We start from the raw sequence: 17,248 nt of genomic DNA, 5'->3' as shown, positions 1-17,248 counted from the left end.
CATCACACCTGCCCAGTGCCCAAGTAGCACACAACCTTCGCCAATGTTCATTTGGGTTCCTTCACTCTGGGTATTCGAGTGAAACAAAAATAGGATAAAAGCTCAGACTGCTTTAGATCAGCCTGTCATATTGTGTCTATGTCGATATCGCAGATACATACCTACTTCGTACGCCGCGGTTCTAATAAAATCTTTATCGCTTCAGAAGATTGACAATTTAACCCCGCTGAACTTAGATATCGACAAACCGGGGATCTAACAATGTAATTATTGATATAAGATATACACACACATATGATAATCCTAATACGGTTGTTTTATAATGCAGTTTAATTTAAAAGTGTTCTTGCTTGGATTACACCTAATAAGCCACAATACAACAAAATAATGTGAGTGCAGCGCGTGGAGGCTGGCACGGGTACCTGGATGCTCTCCGCAAATGATCACAATCAGAAAACAAACGACATGACAGCTGGGCCGACTGGCGGCTCACAACAAAGGAAGTCAACAGTGTGTTCGCGATTCTTTAGAACAATCGAGAACGTGAATCGCGATGGCAACAACGAAATGAAAGAGTTCTCACGCTTGCCTTTATGTTAACTACGGACACAAAGCAAACGTTGTACTTGCACAAAGCAAATAGACAACAACCGGCCCGACAACCTAATTGATAATTAATTAATTGATGAATGGACTAAGTAATCAATCAGTATAGTGTTCCATATATCTGTGACTTGCGAGTGTGAGATAAGCATGATGTGATACAGAGTGCTTAGTGCGAGTTTTCGTGAATTTTTTTACGGACTCACATGAGAGCGCGTATACTAAGATTTGTATGGAACAAAAACAGCTCCACCTAGTGTCAAAAATTGGAACCTGTTTTTGTTCCATACAAACAGTGTTGCCAACAGTTGTAGAAGCTTACCACCAGAGTCAACTTTTAAAACCACCAGAAAACCACTAACAAAAATTTATCCCACACTTAAAATCACCAAATTCACCACTAAAAAAATATTGTTTATATTTTATTGTAACCTAAAACAATTTAATCATCCAAAGATGTAACTCGGCAACGATAGAAAATTAAAACAGACAAAGCATTACATCTGTTTAGCAATTCATCCGACCCGATCCGAATCCTTCACAAATTATAATCGGCGTAGTAGTTTCACAAATTGTTTAGTTACGCATTTGACCAATGAATGAGTACTTAATATAATTATATAGTAGTCGTTCACCTTTTTGTTTTGTAGATGCTTTTTTGACATTCCGTGAGACTTCAAATCTCCATAGTAACTCCTTAAAGTTGTACCACAAAACTTACATTTCGCTACTTGACCCGCAGTACTTTCAACATTTCGCCACTAAATAGGGGACTTAAACCACCAGTATTAGTGGAAAATCCACTAAGTTGGCAACACTGCATACAAATCTTAGTATACGCGCTCTCATGTGAGTCCGTAAAAAAATTCACGAAAACTCGCACTAAGCACTCAGTTCTTAATCAACAGTAGATACATTCACTCGCTCTTATCTCACACTCCCATCCAACTCATTTTTCTTTCATACGAAATGCTGTGAACAGTTATGAATATACCTTTTTGGCGAAAATTACTTCTGTTACTTAGTTGGTAAATATGGGCAATTTTCATCATCATCAAGACATGGACATGGACACGAATAACTTATTTGAGTACATATTTGTCTTTCTGCCTAATAAGACCGTAGGTATGCTGTCATAGTAAATCTAGGAACTACAAATTAAGTTTCACGATGAAACGGCTATTTTCGCTCATTATGTGATGCGAGTTAAGTGCACTGCACATTATCGAGTGCCACGTAATGGTGCGCTCAGATTGCTTCACAAACACTGCCGAGCTTGTTATAATGATACCCAATTTAATAAACGTTAAGGAGACGTTATGTTATCGGTTATTAAGTTAGTACGTAGTAGATATCGTTGGTTGATAAAGTAGGGTGACACTGGAACATTGCTTATATAATACCTTTAATCTAATATTAGCCACATTAACAAGTTATATTACCTAGGTATATGTGCATAAATAATTGCTTTGAATAAAAAATTGAGAACGTTATCACCGTCCATAAAAGTAACTACATAAGTAGGTACATATACCAACCTGGAAACTAAGATTATAGCGTTTCACAAGTATTTATGTAGGCACTTTCATGATAAGAATCTCGTGTGACAGAAAATATTTAGACATTATATCACGTTGATATGGTATATTATTTGGCATAAGAGTAAGAGTTTCTTTTTCTAATAATATACATAAATATGATAAGTCGTCGGAGAAGTCGTGGTGGCCTAGTGGGTAAAGAACCAACCTCTCGAGTATGAGGGCGCGGGTGCGATTCCAGGTCAGGCAAGTACCAATGCAACTTTTCTAAGTTTGTATGTACTTTCTAAGTATATCTTAGACACCAATGACTGTGTTTCGGATGGCACGTTAAACTGTAGGTCCCGGCTGTCATTGAACATCTTTGTCAGTCGTTACGGGTAGTCAGAAGCCAGTAAGTCTGACACCAGTCTAACCAAGGGGTATCGGGTTGCCCGGGTAACTGGGTTGAGGAGGTCAGATAGGCAGTCGCTTCTTGTAAAGCACTGGTAGGTACCTACTCAGCTGAATCCGGTTAGACTGGAAGCCGACCCCAACATAGTTTGGGAAAAAGGCTCGGAGGATGATACATAAATATGATATAAACAATTGCTAATTTATTCTTCGTGTTCTAGTTTCCGTTATCATTTATCAACAAGAGACGAATTAGTAATTAGTAGGTATGTCGTAATGTAGGACGAGATGCCTACGTAGGTTCCTTATGTTCTAGACGCGCTACGAAGTTCAACTTTTACCTTTTCTTTAGCATCAGCATACTGAAAATTTTGTGCAAAATAAAATTCCAACTAGAAGTAGGTCAGGCTCGTTGATGACTTACACATCTGACTCAAGTTTCCACTACACTGCAAAAAATAATTTATCTACTTAGGTAGGTATGTTATTGCCTAACATATGCCTTGGTGTTGCAGCCTTTTATACCAACAGCACATTATACAGTAGCCCTCTTACCTGACCTACATGACTGATTCAATGAAATCTTCAACCGATGTCTCACATTACATTTATAGAGCTGTAAGCAAAAATGCTTGCCCTTAACCGTCGCCACTCAGCGCGAGGGTGAGAGCGTCAGACGCGAGGGGTCGCCCGCGGAGCACTGTGAGCGCACAGCCATGGAGCTCATCAGCTTCATCCTGTCCTACTTCATCACCAAGGACTTGTCCATGATGACCGCATTCATCTGCTGGACACCGGGTAGGTCCTTAATAAACATTTGTTACGTTTACTTCTCTGAAACTTACCTATACAACACTCTCCGAAATTAAAACTGGTTGTGTCGAAATTTTTTTGAAACTTGTAATGTTGGCAGAAAAGCTTTGAATGAAACTATTCCATTCGTAGAGCGCACATCGGAGCTGTGTCGCAGCGCGAGTGGCGCGGGGGTGCGGCTGCAGCTGGCGACTGACTTCCATCAGCCGCCGCCGATGACGCCGCGCGGACGCTTCAGGGAAGCCATGCTGCTCGACCTCACGTGTCCTCATGCTGCACTCATCATGGAAGCGGTAACAAGTTACCGTCTTATCAGATCTTATACCCTAGCTACCCGGAACCATGTCACTACTTCATAAATACTTCCTTTGATTGGTACTTTGGAATGACCGTCGTTATCATATCGCATTATCTAATTACTTAGGTAGGTACATTTTATGCGCGTATACGGATATTACTAACTGCATTTTATTAAGGCCGAAATATCTATACATATAATAAATCTGTAAAAAACTGTGTCTGTACAATGTACATACATTGAATATATTAAAAAAATAATAATTGGGTGGGGTTTAGGAACAGTAATGGAGCACAAATCCAAAAAAAAAATTCTGTCTGTATGTCTGTATGTCTGTTTGTTTGTACACGCTAATCTTCCGAACTACTGAACGGATTTCAATGATTTTTTCTTTGTTGTATCAGTATTAGGCCTGGTCAACATATAGGCTATAATTTATCTTCGAAACTTGAAGACCTGATGCAGAACTCCAACAGACCAATAAAACTATAAGAGATACAAATATGGTGCCGTGGCAAAAATTGTTTCATTTGATGAGCATTTTCAGCTGAGATAATAAATTTTAAGATCTGGAACACCTGATGTGGAACCCCAAGAGCCCAGCTTCTCTGTACCATATACAGGTATGCCGTTTTAGCAAAAGTTGTTCAATTTGATAAGCACTTTCTATTGACTTACACAAATTGAAGATCTAAAACACCTGATGTGGAACTCCAGGGGCCCAGCTAGACTATAGCATATAGAGGTATAACGTTTTAACAAAAGTTGTTCAATCTGATAAGCACTCTCTGTTGACTTATAAAAATTGAAGATGTAAAACACCTGATGTGGAACTCCAGGAGCCCTGCTAGACTATATGAAGCATATGAAGATATGACGTTTTAGCAAAAGTGGTTCAATCTGATAAGCACTCTCTATTGATGTATAAACATCGAAGATCTGGAACACCTGATGTGGAACTTCAAGAGCAATACTACACTTGAAATGTACAGAAATGAATGTTATGAAATAGGTATGGTGAATCAAAAAAAGTAATTAGTCCGTCTTTTAGATAACCCTAAAATAATGGACACGTATTTTTCTTTTCTCTCTCTCACAAACAAATAATAACGAAGATACAACAAAGCTTGAATTTCGTGTTAAGTCACTGCTTAGTACAAATTTTACATACCTAGACGTGGCGTCACGAACCCCCACTCTCCGACTTTGTTGTGTTATATCTCATTATTATTTTGTATGTCTCTTCCAGACCTCCGGACTACAGAGTTCCGAATTTTTGGGAGGCAAACGTGGGGCCGAAGCCAACACGCTGAAGCCCTTTTGAGACAACTTAAATGAAATGGTGAGACAAAACCGACGATTATTCCTTTATACACTATAGAAATGAACCCAAGGACAATCCCCGGTGGACGTCGTTAAAAAAAAGACAATCCCCGGTTCTGTGCTAAACTATTGCTAACTATGGAGGAAAACTACTTGGGCTATTGTGATGGGATGTTAGTGGATGACAATGTATTAGGTACATGTAAAAACGGCAGGTGGAGACTCGCCTCACTTACTGGGCCCCCGGGAACCAGTCACTGAATAGCAACAAGAGGGCAACAGGGACATGAGCGGCTGAAGGGTGAGGATACCTCGGCGGACTTTAAACGCAGATTACGCGCTCCCTGTGCTTACCATGAGGCACCTACCCTCAGCAAGGCTACTAATCCTGCTCTAGCGACTCCACTCTGGACGGCCAAGCCAAGCCAGAGGCGTGAGACCTTCCCCCGTCATGGGTCACTCCGACCGGCCGGAGATGGGGGACAGTATACACTCCCTGGAGAACTCAGTATATATAGCCCCGCGGGGTCGCTACTCCCCGTCATCAGCCTCAGATGTCCTGCGGTGCCTATATCTCATTATTATTGTCGTTATTATCTCAAGAGCCTTTTTCTTTTTTTTTTTTTTCCGACGTCAAAAATCATCAAATGACCCCTCCCGCTGTGGGTTAGCAGCGGTGAGGGAGTGTCAGACTCTTACTGACTAAAAACCGTCGTGTTCCTTCATAGGCCTTTTATGAACCAGGGCCGCGGTATCTCTTTCGAACAACCCGCAGCCCCGGCAGGCCTTGGCCCTGCTGGGCCCCGCTGGGGTTGCTGACATCTCTTTGAGGAGCGCGTGGAACAACGCGCGCCGTCGACACGGGGCTGTCGTCTAAGCAGACAGAGGGACGATGAGCCACCCGAACTCACCGCCCACAGACCCACGCCTACGGTGGCCGGGAGTCATCTCGCGACACCCGGCGCCCATGGTGTCTACCTGGTCCAGCGCGGCGGCCGGGATGAGAGGTGCGAACTCTCTGGCGTTCCGCCTCCTCCTTCTCGAGCATGACCGCTTCGCAGAAGGAGGCGACGGCATCCCACTCCCTCTCGCCCCGGACCATGGCCTGAACCAGGGCCGGACGCGAGAGGTCGCCGCCGCCCAAAGCCTCGACGAGGACCCGGCGGTGCCCCTCCCATGCGGGGCACACCTGGACTGTGTGGTCCACCGTGTCCTCGGGGCTGTCCGCATAATGGTGACACCCGGGCTCCTCCTCACGACCGATGTGGTGCAGGTACCTCCCGAAACAACCGTGTCCAGTGAGGACCTGCGTCATGCGGTACGTGAGGGCGCCGTGACTCCTCCCGAGCCACTCCTCAAAGAGGGGACTTACCGCCACGATGGTGGCGTGCCCTGCACTGGGTTGCGACAGTCGCTCCCTCCAGGCCACCATGAGATCGCGCCGGAGCTCCGCCCGCTGCGCGACAACTTGCCGCATCTCAAGAGCCTTTGTCCCAATTATGTTAGGATCGACTTCCAGTCACGATGCAACTGAGTACCAGTGTTTTACAAGGAGCGACTGCCTATCTGACCTCCACAACCCGGTTACCCGCTCAACCTAACACCCCTTGGTAAGACTTACTGGCTTCTGACTACCCATAACGACTGCCAAGAATGTTCAATGACAGTCGGAACCTACAGTTTAACATCCCCTCCAAATAACGGTGGTATCCAAAATATACGTAGAAAGTACATACGAACTTAGAAAAGTTGCATTGGCAGGCACTTACCAGACCTGGAATCAATGACGCACGCTCATACTTGAGAGATTGGTTCTCTACCCACTAAACCACGAATTCCACTAAGTCACCACGACTTTGTCATCTATTCAAAGTTTTTTTTACGTTAAATAATACGTGTAATATTTTTGCCACACACAACTTAAATGCGGACTAATTAAAATCACTACTTTTATCCCTATGGTCAAGTCTATTGCGACTATTCAGATCTTTGATTTTGCTGACCCCATCGTCGCTGGCATAAGGGACAGGATCCGCGTACGAAGTCGCGGGCAGAAGCTAGTAATAAATATTATCGGATATTGCGTGGATGTATTGTAAAACACAAGTATATTAGACATTGATTAATTTGTTGACAAACTGATCGGAATCATGCAGGCCTCTTCCTCCCGCGGCTTCAACTACCGGCACTCGTGGCTGCTGCTGCACAACTCGTCGGAGCGCGCGCTCATCGCAGACGCACTGTCGCCCTACGAGATCCTGCCTGACGCTGACGTGGTGTGGTCTGCGCCGGACGCTCTGCTCGACGTCTACAAGATAAAGCCGGCCACGCCCTACCTCCTGACAGACCTGGGGTTGACGCGCAACTGCTCTCGGCACCAGCTGCGCGCGCTGTGGGCAGCGCTGCCCAGCGCCGTGACGCGGAGGAGGGACCTCAAGAACGTCACGATGAAGGGCATTTCCGTTGTACGTACAGACTTCGAATAATTGAATACTGACGATAATGAACCCACAGACACAGTAATGAACACGTAGTTTGTGGGCAGGTGACGGAGCCGTACAACTTCAAGGGCTGGTCGGACCTGCGCAACCGGCAGATCGACACCTTCCCCAAGTTCACGTACCCGCTGATGATGCTCGCCGCGCAGGACATGCACTTCAGGTCAGGCATACTCCCGGCTGAACGATGACAGCAGAAGGGTTTCCCCAAGCCCTTTAAACGAGGCTACATTTTAGTTTATTTCCTTCAAATGCCAAAAAAGTAGTTCAGTAATATTTTTTTGGTTAAGTAGTTGCTTTTTTTGTCTTAAAACTGCATACTTGAATTAAATGCAAACATCGAAATCGAGTGAATCGTAGTTGTGTCGGCAGGTTCGACTTGCGGCAGATGGACCTGTACGGCGTGTCGCACAACGGCTCGTTCGACGGGCTGGTGGGGCGGCTGCAGCGCAACGACGCCGAGGTGGGGCTGGCCTCCATCTTCATCCGCCCCGACCGCATGCAGGTCGCCGACTACATCTCCGAGACCTGCGTGCTCTTGTATGTCCTACCTTGCGCTTGACGACCGTTAGAGCACAGGTTACAGGTCGACCTGACCCTGACTTTCACAACGCAGTTACTGACCAAGGACAGGCTTAACCTTCTATAACTGTTTTCTACGTTCCACTTTGGAAGTAACAATAAAGTCAAGTCTGTGTATGAATAGTGGTATAGCTTATGCATTTACCTTGATGTATTTACCTCATCGGCTAGGATGCGTTGTGTCAAGTATTATTACATACGTCATCGTGACGGTGTTAACCTACAAATACCCATCCTGCATCGCCGTTTTCATTTAATTCAAATAATAATATTCTTTAGATTTCAAAAACTTTATCCTCCTTTGACCTTGTGAGTCCACTTATAATGGGAATGTTTGTTGCTACCCGACCACGAATTCGTAATCGATTCGGAGAGACAAGCAAGATTTGTGTTCCAAAACAACGCACACATTTATAAGCACTTTGCATGTACGAACTTTTTGTCCAAAGTCCATTTGCTCGTACCGCCAGCAAAAAAAAGTTACAAGGAATTCCTTTTAATGAGAAAACAATACGTAGTGTCGTTACGAAATTGCGAGTTACAAGTGGAAGTATAATATTATTTAAAGTGCCACTGGACTAAGTTTAGTAATTTTAGATTTGAATGACCGAGTTAGTTTCTTAGTGACGGGACATGGGCAGGGCACACATGGTCCATGAGTCACCACAACACCTACTGTGTGGGTCTGCTGTGTACGTGATGTGGTGCATGTAATTGCATGAGCAACATCATCTGTTCGCAAGAAATATTTGTTACTCCGAATTGTTGTTGTTCGATGCAATTCTTCAATTTTTTTTCGGCTAAGATTACCAATCTTAATATTATAAATAAACACTATTATCTTGCACATGGTTATTGCGATTATACAAATCGCTAATAGGTATCTGTACGTGCAAGATTGTATGTAAATTATAATGTCCTATGTTCATGAGTCATTGTTAATTTTTGAATGAGGACGCTGAGGTTTCGTGTTCCAACGCTGATTGATCGATGCCCGCCGTGAGTTACGTGAATGAAAAGAATGCTGTTCCAAATCTTGTTATGAAACTTTAGTGAAGTATCGCGTGTTTGTTTGTGTGAACTATGTATACTGTCCCCGCCTCCATATCATAATTATATGCATTACACATTACAAAATATTTTTGACATGTTGTTAGTTATTTTAGTTCATGACCATCAGTTAACGTTTAGCGTGGTGGTGCGATGTGAAGACAGCGGGAGCGAGAGGGGGCATTTGGACGAAGAACTAGTCTATTTTTGTCTAAGCAAGGTATTTTGATGAACGAAGAATGTTCGGAACACAAAACCTCGGCCGAGTTAAGTGGGACTTGTCATTAAAGGAAGAAGGTTATTTATTTATGATGACTCAAATGATTTACAATTGTTTGAGAATATCAATTTGCATCGGTCGGTGCACGTCTCATGATACGTCTCGTTTGATTATATTGATGAAGATACGGACATCGATTACTGGTCAACCAGTGTAAGTGCCAGCATTACCTTACACTTGATTGTTCTCTTAAGAAACCTAAAAAATATCCTGAAATTAGCATCAATAAGCCGCTTAGTATACCTATAATGAAACAAAATTGATTTATGTAAGTCAAGATTTCCAAATATCCAGCTAACTGATTTTCCTCATTTCACGTTATATTGATAGCCAGCTTTGGGTGCTGCCAAAAAGGGGTCCTTAGTAAGCCAAATAAGAAAAGAAAAAAGGTCGAGTCTATCTCTTAGGGCTTCGCATGGGCAAGTCCCCAATATATGTATAGTAGTGGTATAAGAGAGGCATTATGTATAGAGCGTGTTGATGATAATGTGGTGTTGCAGATGCGCGTTCATCTTCCGTCAGCCGGCGCGGTCGGCGGTGTCGAACGTGTTCCTGGCGCCGTTCAGCGCGGGCGTGTGGGCCGCCAGCGCCGGCGTGGCCGCGGCCGCCGCGCTGCTGCTGGTGGCACTGCGCGCGGTGCTGCAGCGCACGAGGCAGCGAGACGACCTCGCGCTCTTCACGCTGCCCGAGACCCTCACCTTCGCGCTCGGCACGCTCTGCCAGCAAGGTACTCTCAAATTACTATCTAGGAGTAAGACTCGAGTAATACTTACTTACCTTTTGGGATGTTACGGTAAACGTACCTACATAAAGACTACCTACACAAGGACAAACATTTTGCATGTACGTAATTATTCAAATATGTGTTACCCCTCTGTTACATTAATTAATCTATCTTATCTATACATATTCGAATGATATGACATTTTTGGCTATGATATTTTATTGTAGTTTTTAAAATACTTTTGTTACTCGGTGTATAGTGGAGTAACTACAAAATTAGGAGAGTACGTAGGGTAAAATGCTGTACCTTCTGATCTGTGAGGGGTAAACCTTGGGGCTTAGGGTTCCACACGACGCCGGGAGTGACGTCAGTGCGGCTGGTGATGTTCAGCACGCTGCTGGCGTCGCTGTTCGTGTTCACGGCCTACTCCGCCAAGATCGTGGCCATCCTGCAGACGCCCAGCGACGCGCTGCGCACCATCGACGACCTGACGCGCTCGCCCATCACCATCGGCGTCCAGGACACCACTTACAAGAAGGTCTACTTCCTTGTGAGTATACCACTGACTTACCTTCGACTTCATTTTGTGAACTTCGACCAATACACTAGATTTGGTAGATCTTATTACCAAGGTACGATTAATTTAGCGCTTTTTAAAAGTCTTGAGAGCAGTTTTTATGAGTTTATGTAAAATGGTTAGTATGTATGGTGCTATTGTTCTGTGGCATGTTGCAGGAGAGTCCGGACGAGTCGACGCAGCAGCTGTACCGGCGCAAGATCCTGCCGCAAGGCGAGCGCGCCTACCACAGCGTGGTGGACGGCATCGCGCGCGTGCGAACCGGACTCTTCGCCTTCCAGGTACATTGTTGGCATGCCTGACTAGGTCTACAGAACCAATGCACTCCACCACACTTTGGCTTCGACTGTCTTTGAAAACAACCTCGAAAAACAAAGTATTAGGCTTTCCTGGCAAATGCAATAACTAAATTAGGGTCTATTAACAGAATAATTTCCATTACAATTCAATCAAAAGATAGCCACGCTGATAAAAAAACTTGAAATGATGAATATTGCAGGTGGAGAGCAGTTCCGGGTACGACATCATCAGACAGACGTTCACGGAGCGCGAGAAGTGCAGCCTGAAGGAGATCGAGGCGTTCAAGCTGCCGCTCGTCGCCGTGCCCATGCGCAAGAACTCCGGCTACAGGGAGCTCTTCGCTACCAGGTACCCCGCATCAGATAATATTCATTTAATGCTTTCACAAAAATCTGCATTGAATCGGGATTCCCTAAACCCTTTTCACTTCAGTCAACCCTTGCGATTAACTATCCCATTTTAATGACATTCTACTCAGAGGAGCCAACTGACAATACTACAAACTATATAATTAGAGACATATGCCGTTAATTCTTCTTCAGATATTTTGGTGACGTCATCATAGCTTTCTTTTTTTTAACGACGCCAAAAGTCGTCAAATGACCCCTCCCGCTGTGGGTTAGCAGCAGTGAGAGAGTGAGTTTTTCAGTTTGTCAGACTTTTACTGACAAAAAATCCTTCGTGTTCCGTTGTAGGCCTTTTATGTACCAGGGCCGCGGTAACTATTCTTCCGAACAATCCCGTAGCCCAAGTCATCATAACTGACTGTAAAATATTGTAGTTACTTATTTTGTCGGTGATGGCGTTGAAGGCATATAAAAGTAGTGACATAGCTACTATCATGGGCGTAGCCAGCTTTGGGCTCAGGGTGGGGCTCCGATTTTTTGTATCTTGAGCCGTTAATCTCAAACTTGTTAATCTCTTAATTTGAGAGGTTTATATTTTCAGGTACAGAAAATAAACGATCGCAGACAGGACAAAAGCCAAAAGCAAGGGCATATAGTTTATGAATACGCGAGCGTAGCGAGCGCGAAATTTTTATCGGACTTAAACCAAATATTACGTAAAATTTAGCCCAAACGTACTTAACTTTTTGTTTCTTGACAAATACAAAAATACCATAGTTTCTGAATACGCGAGCGAAGCGAGCGCGAAATTTTAATTATTTTTTAAGACTCAAAACCAAAAACTACGTAAAATGTCGCCCAATTATACATTTTCATGAATGGGGGGTCTAGGTACGATACACCCGATTTACGTCCATACGAAAACCCCCCCCGCTCGCATACATAAGTCGATAAAAATAAAGTTAGATAACGTATAGCAACGTCGTGCAGCTAAGCTTCGCGGACCACTTGGAATGCCTCCAGGGACCACCAGTGGTCCGCAGATCACCGGTAAAGAACCACTGTGCCAAGCAAAATAGCAAGCGCGGTTTTTACACTAGGATAAAATTGCATTTCCGAAATTTTACTCACAATCTACCAGTTCCATCTCCTTCAATGCATTATTTTTTGGATTAGATGGACGGCTCGGCTCGCTACGCCACATAGCACCTATTCTTTTAGAGAATACGGCTCGCTTTCAAATGACGCGCGCACCGCGTACGTTCGAGAACTCGAGCGTGCATTTTGTTTTGATCGCGCTCTTTTCGAAGTCGACAATTTTTTTTGTGCAATAATTTACGGATAGTACATATGATTGTTGATGTTGTTAGTTACAGTTAGTAAAAGAAAACATTGTTTAATCAGACACCTTATAGGTCAGAGCCAGGGCCCAGGGTGGGGCAAGTGCCCCAGCTTGCCCCAGTGTGGCTACGCCCATGGCTACTATTTGTGCAGACTGCGTTGGCAGCGCGAGGTGGGTCTGATGTCGCGCGAGCGGCGCGTGTGGCTGGTCTCGCGCCCGCGCTGCGACGCGGCCGGCGGCGGCTTCGTCAGCATCGGCATCGGCGACGTGCTGCCTGCACTACAGGCCAGTTACATCCATCGCCATCTGTCGAGCCTTTTCACAACTATGTTGGGGTCGGCTTCCAGTCTAACCGGATACAGCTGAGTACCAGTGTGCCACAAGGAGCGACTGCCCAGTCTGTCAGGCCAGTTACATCACCGTTCGTTATGTTGAGCTTGTTTCCCAATTGTGTACTACTTAAGTCTATCCAAAAGAACATTTTTGAGTGGCAAGTCGTGTAGGTACAACTTAAGCTTGTTTCTTTAAAATTGAAGATGCTTACGACGTTCAGACGTTCAGTCCCAGAGGCGAAGAAGGATTGTACCTACAAACAATGATCAGGACGACGTAAGACGTAGGTACGGACAGTACACCTCAAGATATACTATGAACAGTAGAAAAGTCATAATAAAAACATCTCTATAAAGAAGATAGCCTGTAGATTATGATACAGTTTCCCACCGCAGGTGTTGGGTCTGGGCGCGCTCATCTCCCTGACCCTGCTGGCCGCCGAGCTCGCCGCGCACGCCATACGGAACTCGCGCCGCTGGAACCACATCTAGAAGCACTACTACGTGCCTCAGTTTTTGTTAAACTTACACCTTCACGCCACATTTTAATCTTTTCTCGAATTAACATATGATAGCCTGCGAAATAATTAGACTGTATATCTAGACTTCGTAGTAAATGAGCAGAATTACAAACAGTGGTTATGGAATTAAAACAATTTGTTCAAGAAAATGCAGCAGTTAGGTCTTAAACTTTATTAATAATAATTTGCACTGATATTTACAGGAAGGATGTACTTATTAAACCACCTAAAGCCTATATAATGGGGCACAGCACCGCACTGCGCAATCGACTCACTTTTCTAGTTTGTCCTAGAGTGTTAGAGTTAGCACTGACGTGGTCCGCCGGCTGCTCTGAGTCGTCGAGGGCCGCTAGAAGAGCTGCACGGCCAGCAGCACGAACAGCGTCAGCAGCAGCGCGGCCGACAGCGCGCGGTCCAGCAGCCGCGCCAGCGCCGCCCACGCGCCGCTCTCCGACGACCCGCACGACTCCTCACATACCAGAACACGAGATTATTATAGTAGAACACAATAAATATTTGCAACCGCAATGATTAATTATTTTTCTATCCTTTTATTCTTGTTAAAAAGTATATAGCCGATGTATAAAGGTGATGGTAATGATATTCTCCTAGCCGATTAGCGGCCACGGAGGCTTTTCTCATATAATGAGATTAGCCAACTGTGCAGGACATATTATTGTGCATTTGTATAAACTGCTATCACTATTCCTTCATAGCCCGATGTCGATACGAGACGACTTCCTGTAGTTAAGTCATTTTGTAATGCCGGAAAAGCAAGCTAAACGACACAGCAAGGAGAACTTACAGGGGATGGTGTGAGCTTGCACACAGTAGAGAGGCTGGAGAGCAGGGTCCGCAGCGCCTGCGGCGGCGGCGTGCTGAGCCGCGCCACGCGCAGCACGAGCGCCGCGCACGCGCCGCTGAGCGCGCCGCACACGCACACGCCGCACATCACCGCCAGCGCGCGCGGCGACGAGCTGCTGCCCGGCAGCCGCACCAGCGTCGTGATCATCCTGACGAAACAATACTTAAAAGTTAGGCGAAAATACAACACATAACAATAACAATACCCCATAAATAGTTGTGGTTCTTTACTGACGCCACTGTTTTCTTACGAAGAGGGGCATGAGGCATAGACTGCCATAAATTCAAGAAACATTTAGTTAATTATCTGTATTTGTGTAGGTGACTAGTAATGTTGGTGTTACCTCTTGTAAAATATATTTCTGAGCAGATACCAAGTTTAGTACCTTACAATAGTTTACTTCTTGTTTCTTTCAAATGTTGTTTTATGATCTTTTCTCATTATTTAAGTTGTTATTATTTTAAAAAAATGTGTCTACACCACACTCTTATTTTAGTAACAGGTATGTGGAAACGTCGTGGATTGCCCAATTTTTAAAAGGGTCTGTCTGTACTATAGGTACATATATTATAAGTACACTGTACAATTGTTTGTTTTCACTAAATAAATAAATGTACCAGAGCGCGGCTATGAAGGAGGCTGCGGCCGCGAGCGGCGGACGCTGCAGCGGCGGCAGCGCGGCGGCGGCCAGCAGCAGCAGCGCGGCGGCCACCAGCACGGTGGCGGCGGCGAGCGCGTGCGCGGGCGCGCGCCGGCTCACGCGCACCGTCCACGCCGCCGTGCTCACGTCCGCGTCGCCGCGCCGCCACGCGCCCGCCGCGCCCGACACCGACTGGATCTCCCACGCGCCCGCCTCGAACACCACCGCGTGCTGCAACGACGCACACACACCTTATACAGTCGCCACGCTGAGCGATAGGATCCCAAGAGTCGGGACGCTCCTATCCCTCGAAGCTTGCTTGCTTACGTTTAAAGTTTTGAGGGGACTACGACCCTCGTGACACTGCTCCTGGGACTGCGTTCGAGAAATTAGCATATCATCTGTCAGTTATTGAACGCCTTCATAAAAAAATGCACTACTCTACATATAGTTCATTTGCTCACTTTCGAATTCAGGCGCTTAGACTTAACTGATGAGATGTTTGTTGCCATAATTAATTAGCATTGTTTTGAAGTATTAGAAATGTTGTTGAAGGTGATAACTTACTTTGAACTCACTGATGTCCAGGACCAACTCATCATCATTGTAGATTCTGGATCCGAATTTGAAGGTGCAGGATTGTACGTCGCTGGGCCAGTCGTGGAGCGCGAGGTCGAGCGGCACGGTGACGTCGAGGCGGGAGATCCAGTACACTGCGCCGACGGCGTCGAGGCGCGCGCGCAGCCCCGCGTCGCCCAGGTTGGTGGCGGCGGCGTTCAGCAGCTCGATGTCGGGCCGCCACAGGCGCTCCACGGCCGTCAGCGCAGTGCCGCAGCCCCACTCCGACGCGTTCCACTTCACGCGCGGCTCCTGCCACGACTGGAACACATTGTTATACTTGTTTGATTAATTCAGCTCATCCGTTTAATGCACATTGATAAAACTGTATATCTGGCAAACCTACACTACACTACAAAAAATTTGGAACATGTTTTGGAAGGCGTTTATACTACTATTAAAACTGTCATTCGTTTAATTTCTGTGATTGACTAGGTAAAGTCAGTGTTGGTAATATGAAGGTAGTGACCATCTTGAGGTCGGCCAGCAGGCGCATGACGGCGCGCGGCTCGTCCACGGCGGCGTGACGCACGTCGAGCGCGAGCGTGACGAGCACGCGCTGCGCCGGCGCCGCGTCGCGGTCGTACTCCGCCAGCAGCGTGTCCACCTGCGTGGACAGCAGCGTCACGTTGCTGCACTCGCCCCGAGCTGCATGACACCCTGGGGAAATATACACACTTATACGTCATTCATATAGAAGTCGCTGGCACTTTTTTCCGGTGGCAGGTCATCACTTTTTCAGAATAAAATCACATATTCCTTCTGAGGCTGTTTGTGTTCCAATGCACCGGGAACATTTCCGAACATTCCCGAACTCGCGGCACGATTTGTCCGTAAGGGTTCGTTCAATTTGTCTGACACTTGAGGTGTGGTTATAGCGCGGACGAGCCTTACAAATACACTCTATAAAACAAGTTGTTGCAAGTTCAAGCAAGATTAAGCACTGCGATCAATATGACGGCCGTTACTTTCCACTCTTGCACACTCGTGGTTTGCGTCCGAGGAATTTATGATGAGTTTGTAGTATTGTAGGAAGAAATTACCATATAGGCAGAAGATGAGCGCGGAGAGCAGAACAGTCGGGCGCGCCGCCATTTTACGAGTCTGGTCGGCGTCGCGCATGCGCAGTGCAGCCGCTGCCACGCAGGGAAACTAAACCTTTGGTAACTCTCCAGTCCAGGCCAGACTGTCGGTTACCAACTTTGTAACTTAGTTTATGATTTTACATTAAATTTTTTGTCATTTACCTAATCGAATTCTAGCATTAAAATTCACTGCAAATGATAGTGGATAGGAATTCGTAGAGCCCAATTATCTTGCGAATTTTGTTCTGACGCTTTCTTCTTCCCACCAAAAACACATAAGAAGTTGTAAACTTGACCTGCAAAAAGTGCTGATTTTCAGTCTACTTTGAACAAATGACTTTTAATTGAATACATAGTTGCCAACTCCACCAGTGTAGCGCCTCTGTGGGTGGCGCTGCGCGTGGGCACGCTATCGGCGCGGTATCCGCCCTCGCAAGGACAACTCGCTACATTGTATTTTTGTACACGAATTATTATAAATATTACAAGTTCCTCTGTTAACTAAATATACCTAATTTA

The 17,248-nt window shown here is 45.5% G+C and overlaps 2 protein-coding genes across 3 annotated transcripts; one reads left to right on the top strand and one right to left on the bottom strand.

Moving 5' to 3' along the window:
* The first annotated feature begins 125 nt into the window (after positions 1–125).
* LOC124629518 (ionotropic receptor 75a-like) lies at positions 126–14,049 on the top strand. Of its 2 annotated transcripts, none has more exons than XM_047162916.1 (12): positions 126–263; positions 3,149–3,332; positions 3,480–3,640; positions 7,125–7,433; positions 7,514–7,629; positions 7,839–8,006; positions 9,879–10,105; positions 10,444–10,652; positions 10,838–10,960; positions 11,179–11,327; positions 12,731–12,953; positions 13,397–14,049. In XM_047162916.1, the coding sequence occupies exons 2-12, from the start codon at positions 3,251–3,253 to the stop codon at positions 13,490–13,492; spliced, it is 1,863 nt and encodes a 620-aa protein (XP_047018872.1). In that variant the 5' UTR covers positions 126–263; positions 3,149–3,250; the 3' UTR covers positions 13,493–14,049. The 2 variants fall into 2 exon arrangements, with proteins under 2 accessions (XP_047018872.1, XP_047018873.1); XM_047162917.1 differs by having other exon boundaries at positions 127–263; positions 12,821–12,953.
* On the bottom strand, positions 13,679–16,755 carry LOC124629520 (acetylcholine receptor subunit beta-type lev-1-like). The gene is made up of 6 exons (XM_047162922.1): positions 16,688–16,755; positions 16,114–16,304; positions 15,594–15,905; positions 15,004–15,257; positions 14,327–14,534; positions 13,679–13,990 (listed from the first exon to the last, which is right to left on the bottom strand). Exons 1-6 carry the CDS (start codon positions 16,737–16,739, stop codon positions 13,871–13,873), a joined length of 1,137 nt encoding a protein of 378 aa, XP_047018878.1. The 5' UTR covers positions 16,740–16,755; the 3' UTR covers positions 13,679–13,870.
* Positions 16,756–17,248: the final 493 nt, after the last annotated feature.

The sequence above is a fragment of the Helicoverpa zea genome, chromosome 4 (assembly GCF_022581195.2).
Source record: "Helicoverpa zea isolate HzStark_Cry1AcR chromosome 4, ilHelZeax1.1, whole genome shotgun sequence".
In the NCBI taxonomy this organism is placed as follows: domain Eukaryota; kingdom Metazoa; phylum Arthropoda; class Insecta; order Lepidoptera; family Noctuidae; genus Helicoverpa; species Helicoverpa zea.
Note: the sequence above shows the minus strand (reverse complement) of the source record. Positions and strands in the feature narration are given on the sequence as shown.

Excerpts from the sequence above, each read along its gene's own strand:
- LOC124629518 (XM_047162916.1), top strand. The coding sequence starts at position 3,251 with ATGGAGCTCATCAGCTTCATCCTGTCCTACTTCATCACCAAGGACTTG. Across the intron at positions 3,641-7,124 it reads CTGCACTCATCATGGAAGCG|GCCTCTTCCTCCCGCGGCTT; the intron begins GTAACAAGTTAC and ends GGAATCATGCAG. Across the intron at positions 7,434-7,513 it reads CGATGAAGGGCATTTCCGTT|GTGACGGAGCCGTACAACTT; the intron begins GTACGTACAGAC and ends GTTTGTGGGCAG.
- LOC124629520 (XM_047162922.1), bottom strand. The coding sequence starts at position 16,739 with ATGGCGGCGCGCCCGACTGTTCTGCTCTCCGCGCTCATCTTCTGCCTA. Across the intron at positions 16,305-16,687 it reads GCTCATCTTCTGCCTATATG|GGTGTCATGCAGCTCGGGGC; the intron begins GTAATTTCTTCC and ends ATATTTCCCCAG. Across the intron at positions 13,991-14,326 it reads GCAAGCTCACACCATCCCCT|GAGTCGTGCGGGTCGTCGGA; the intron begins GTAAGTTCTCCT and ends CTGGTATGTGAG.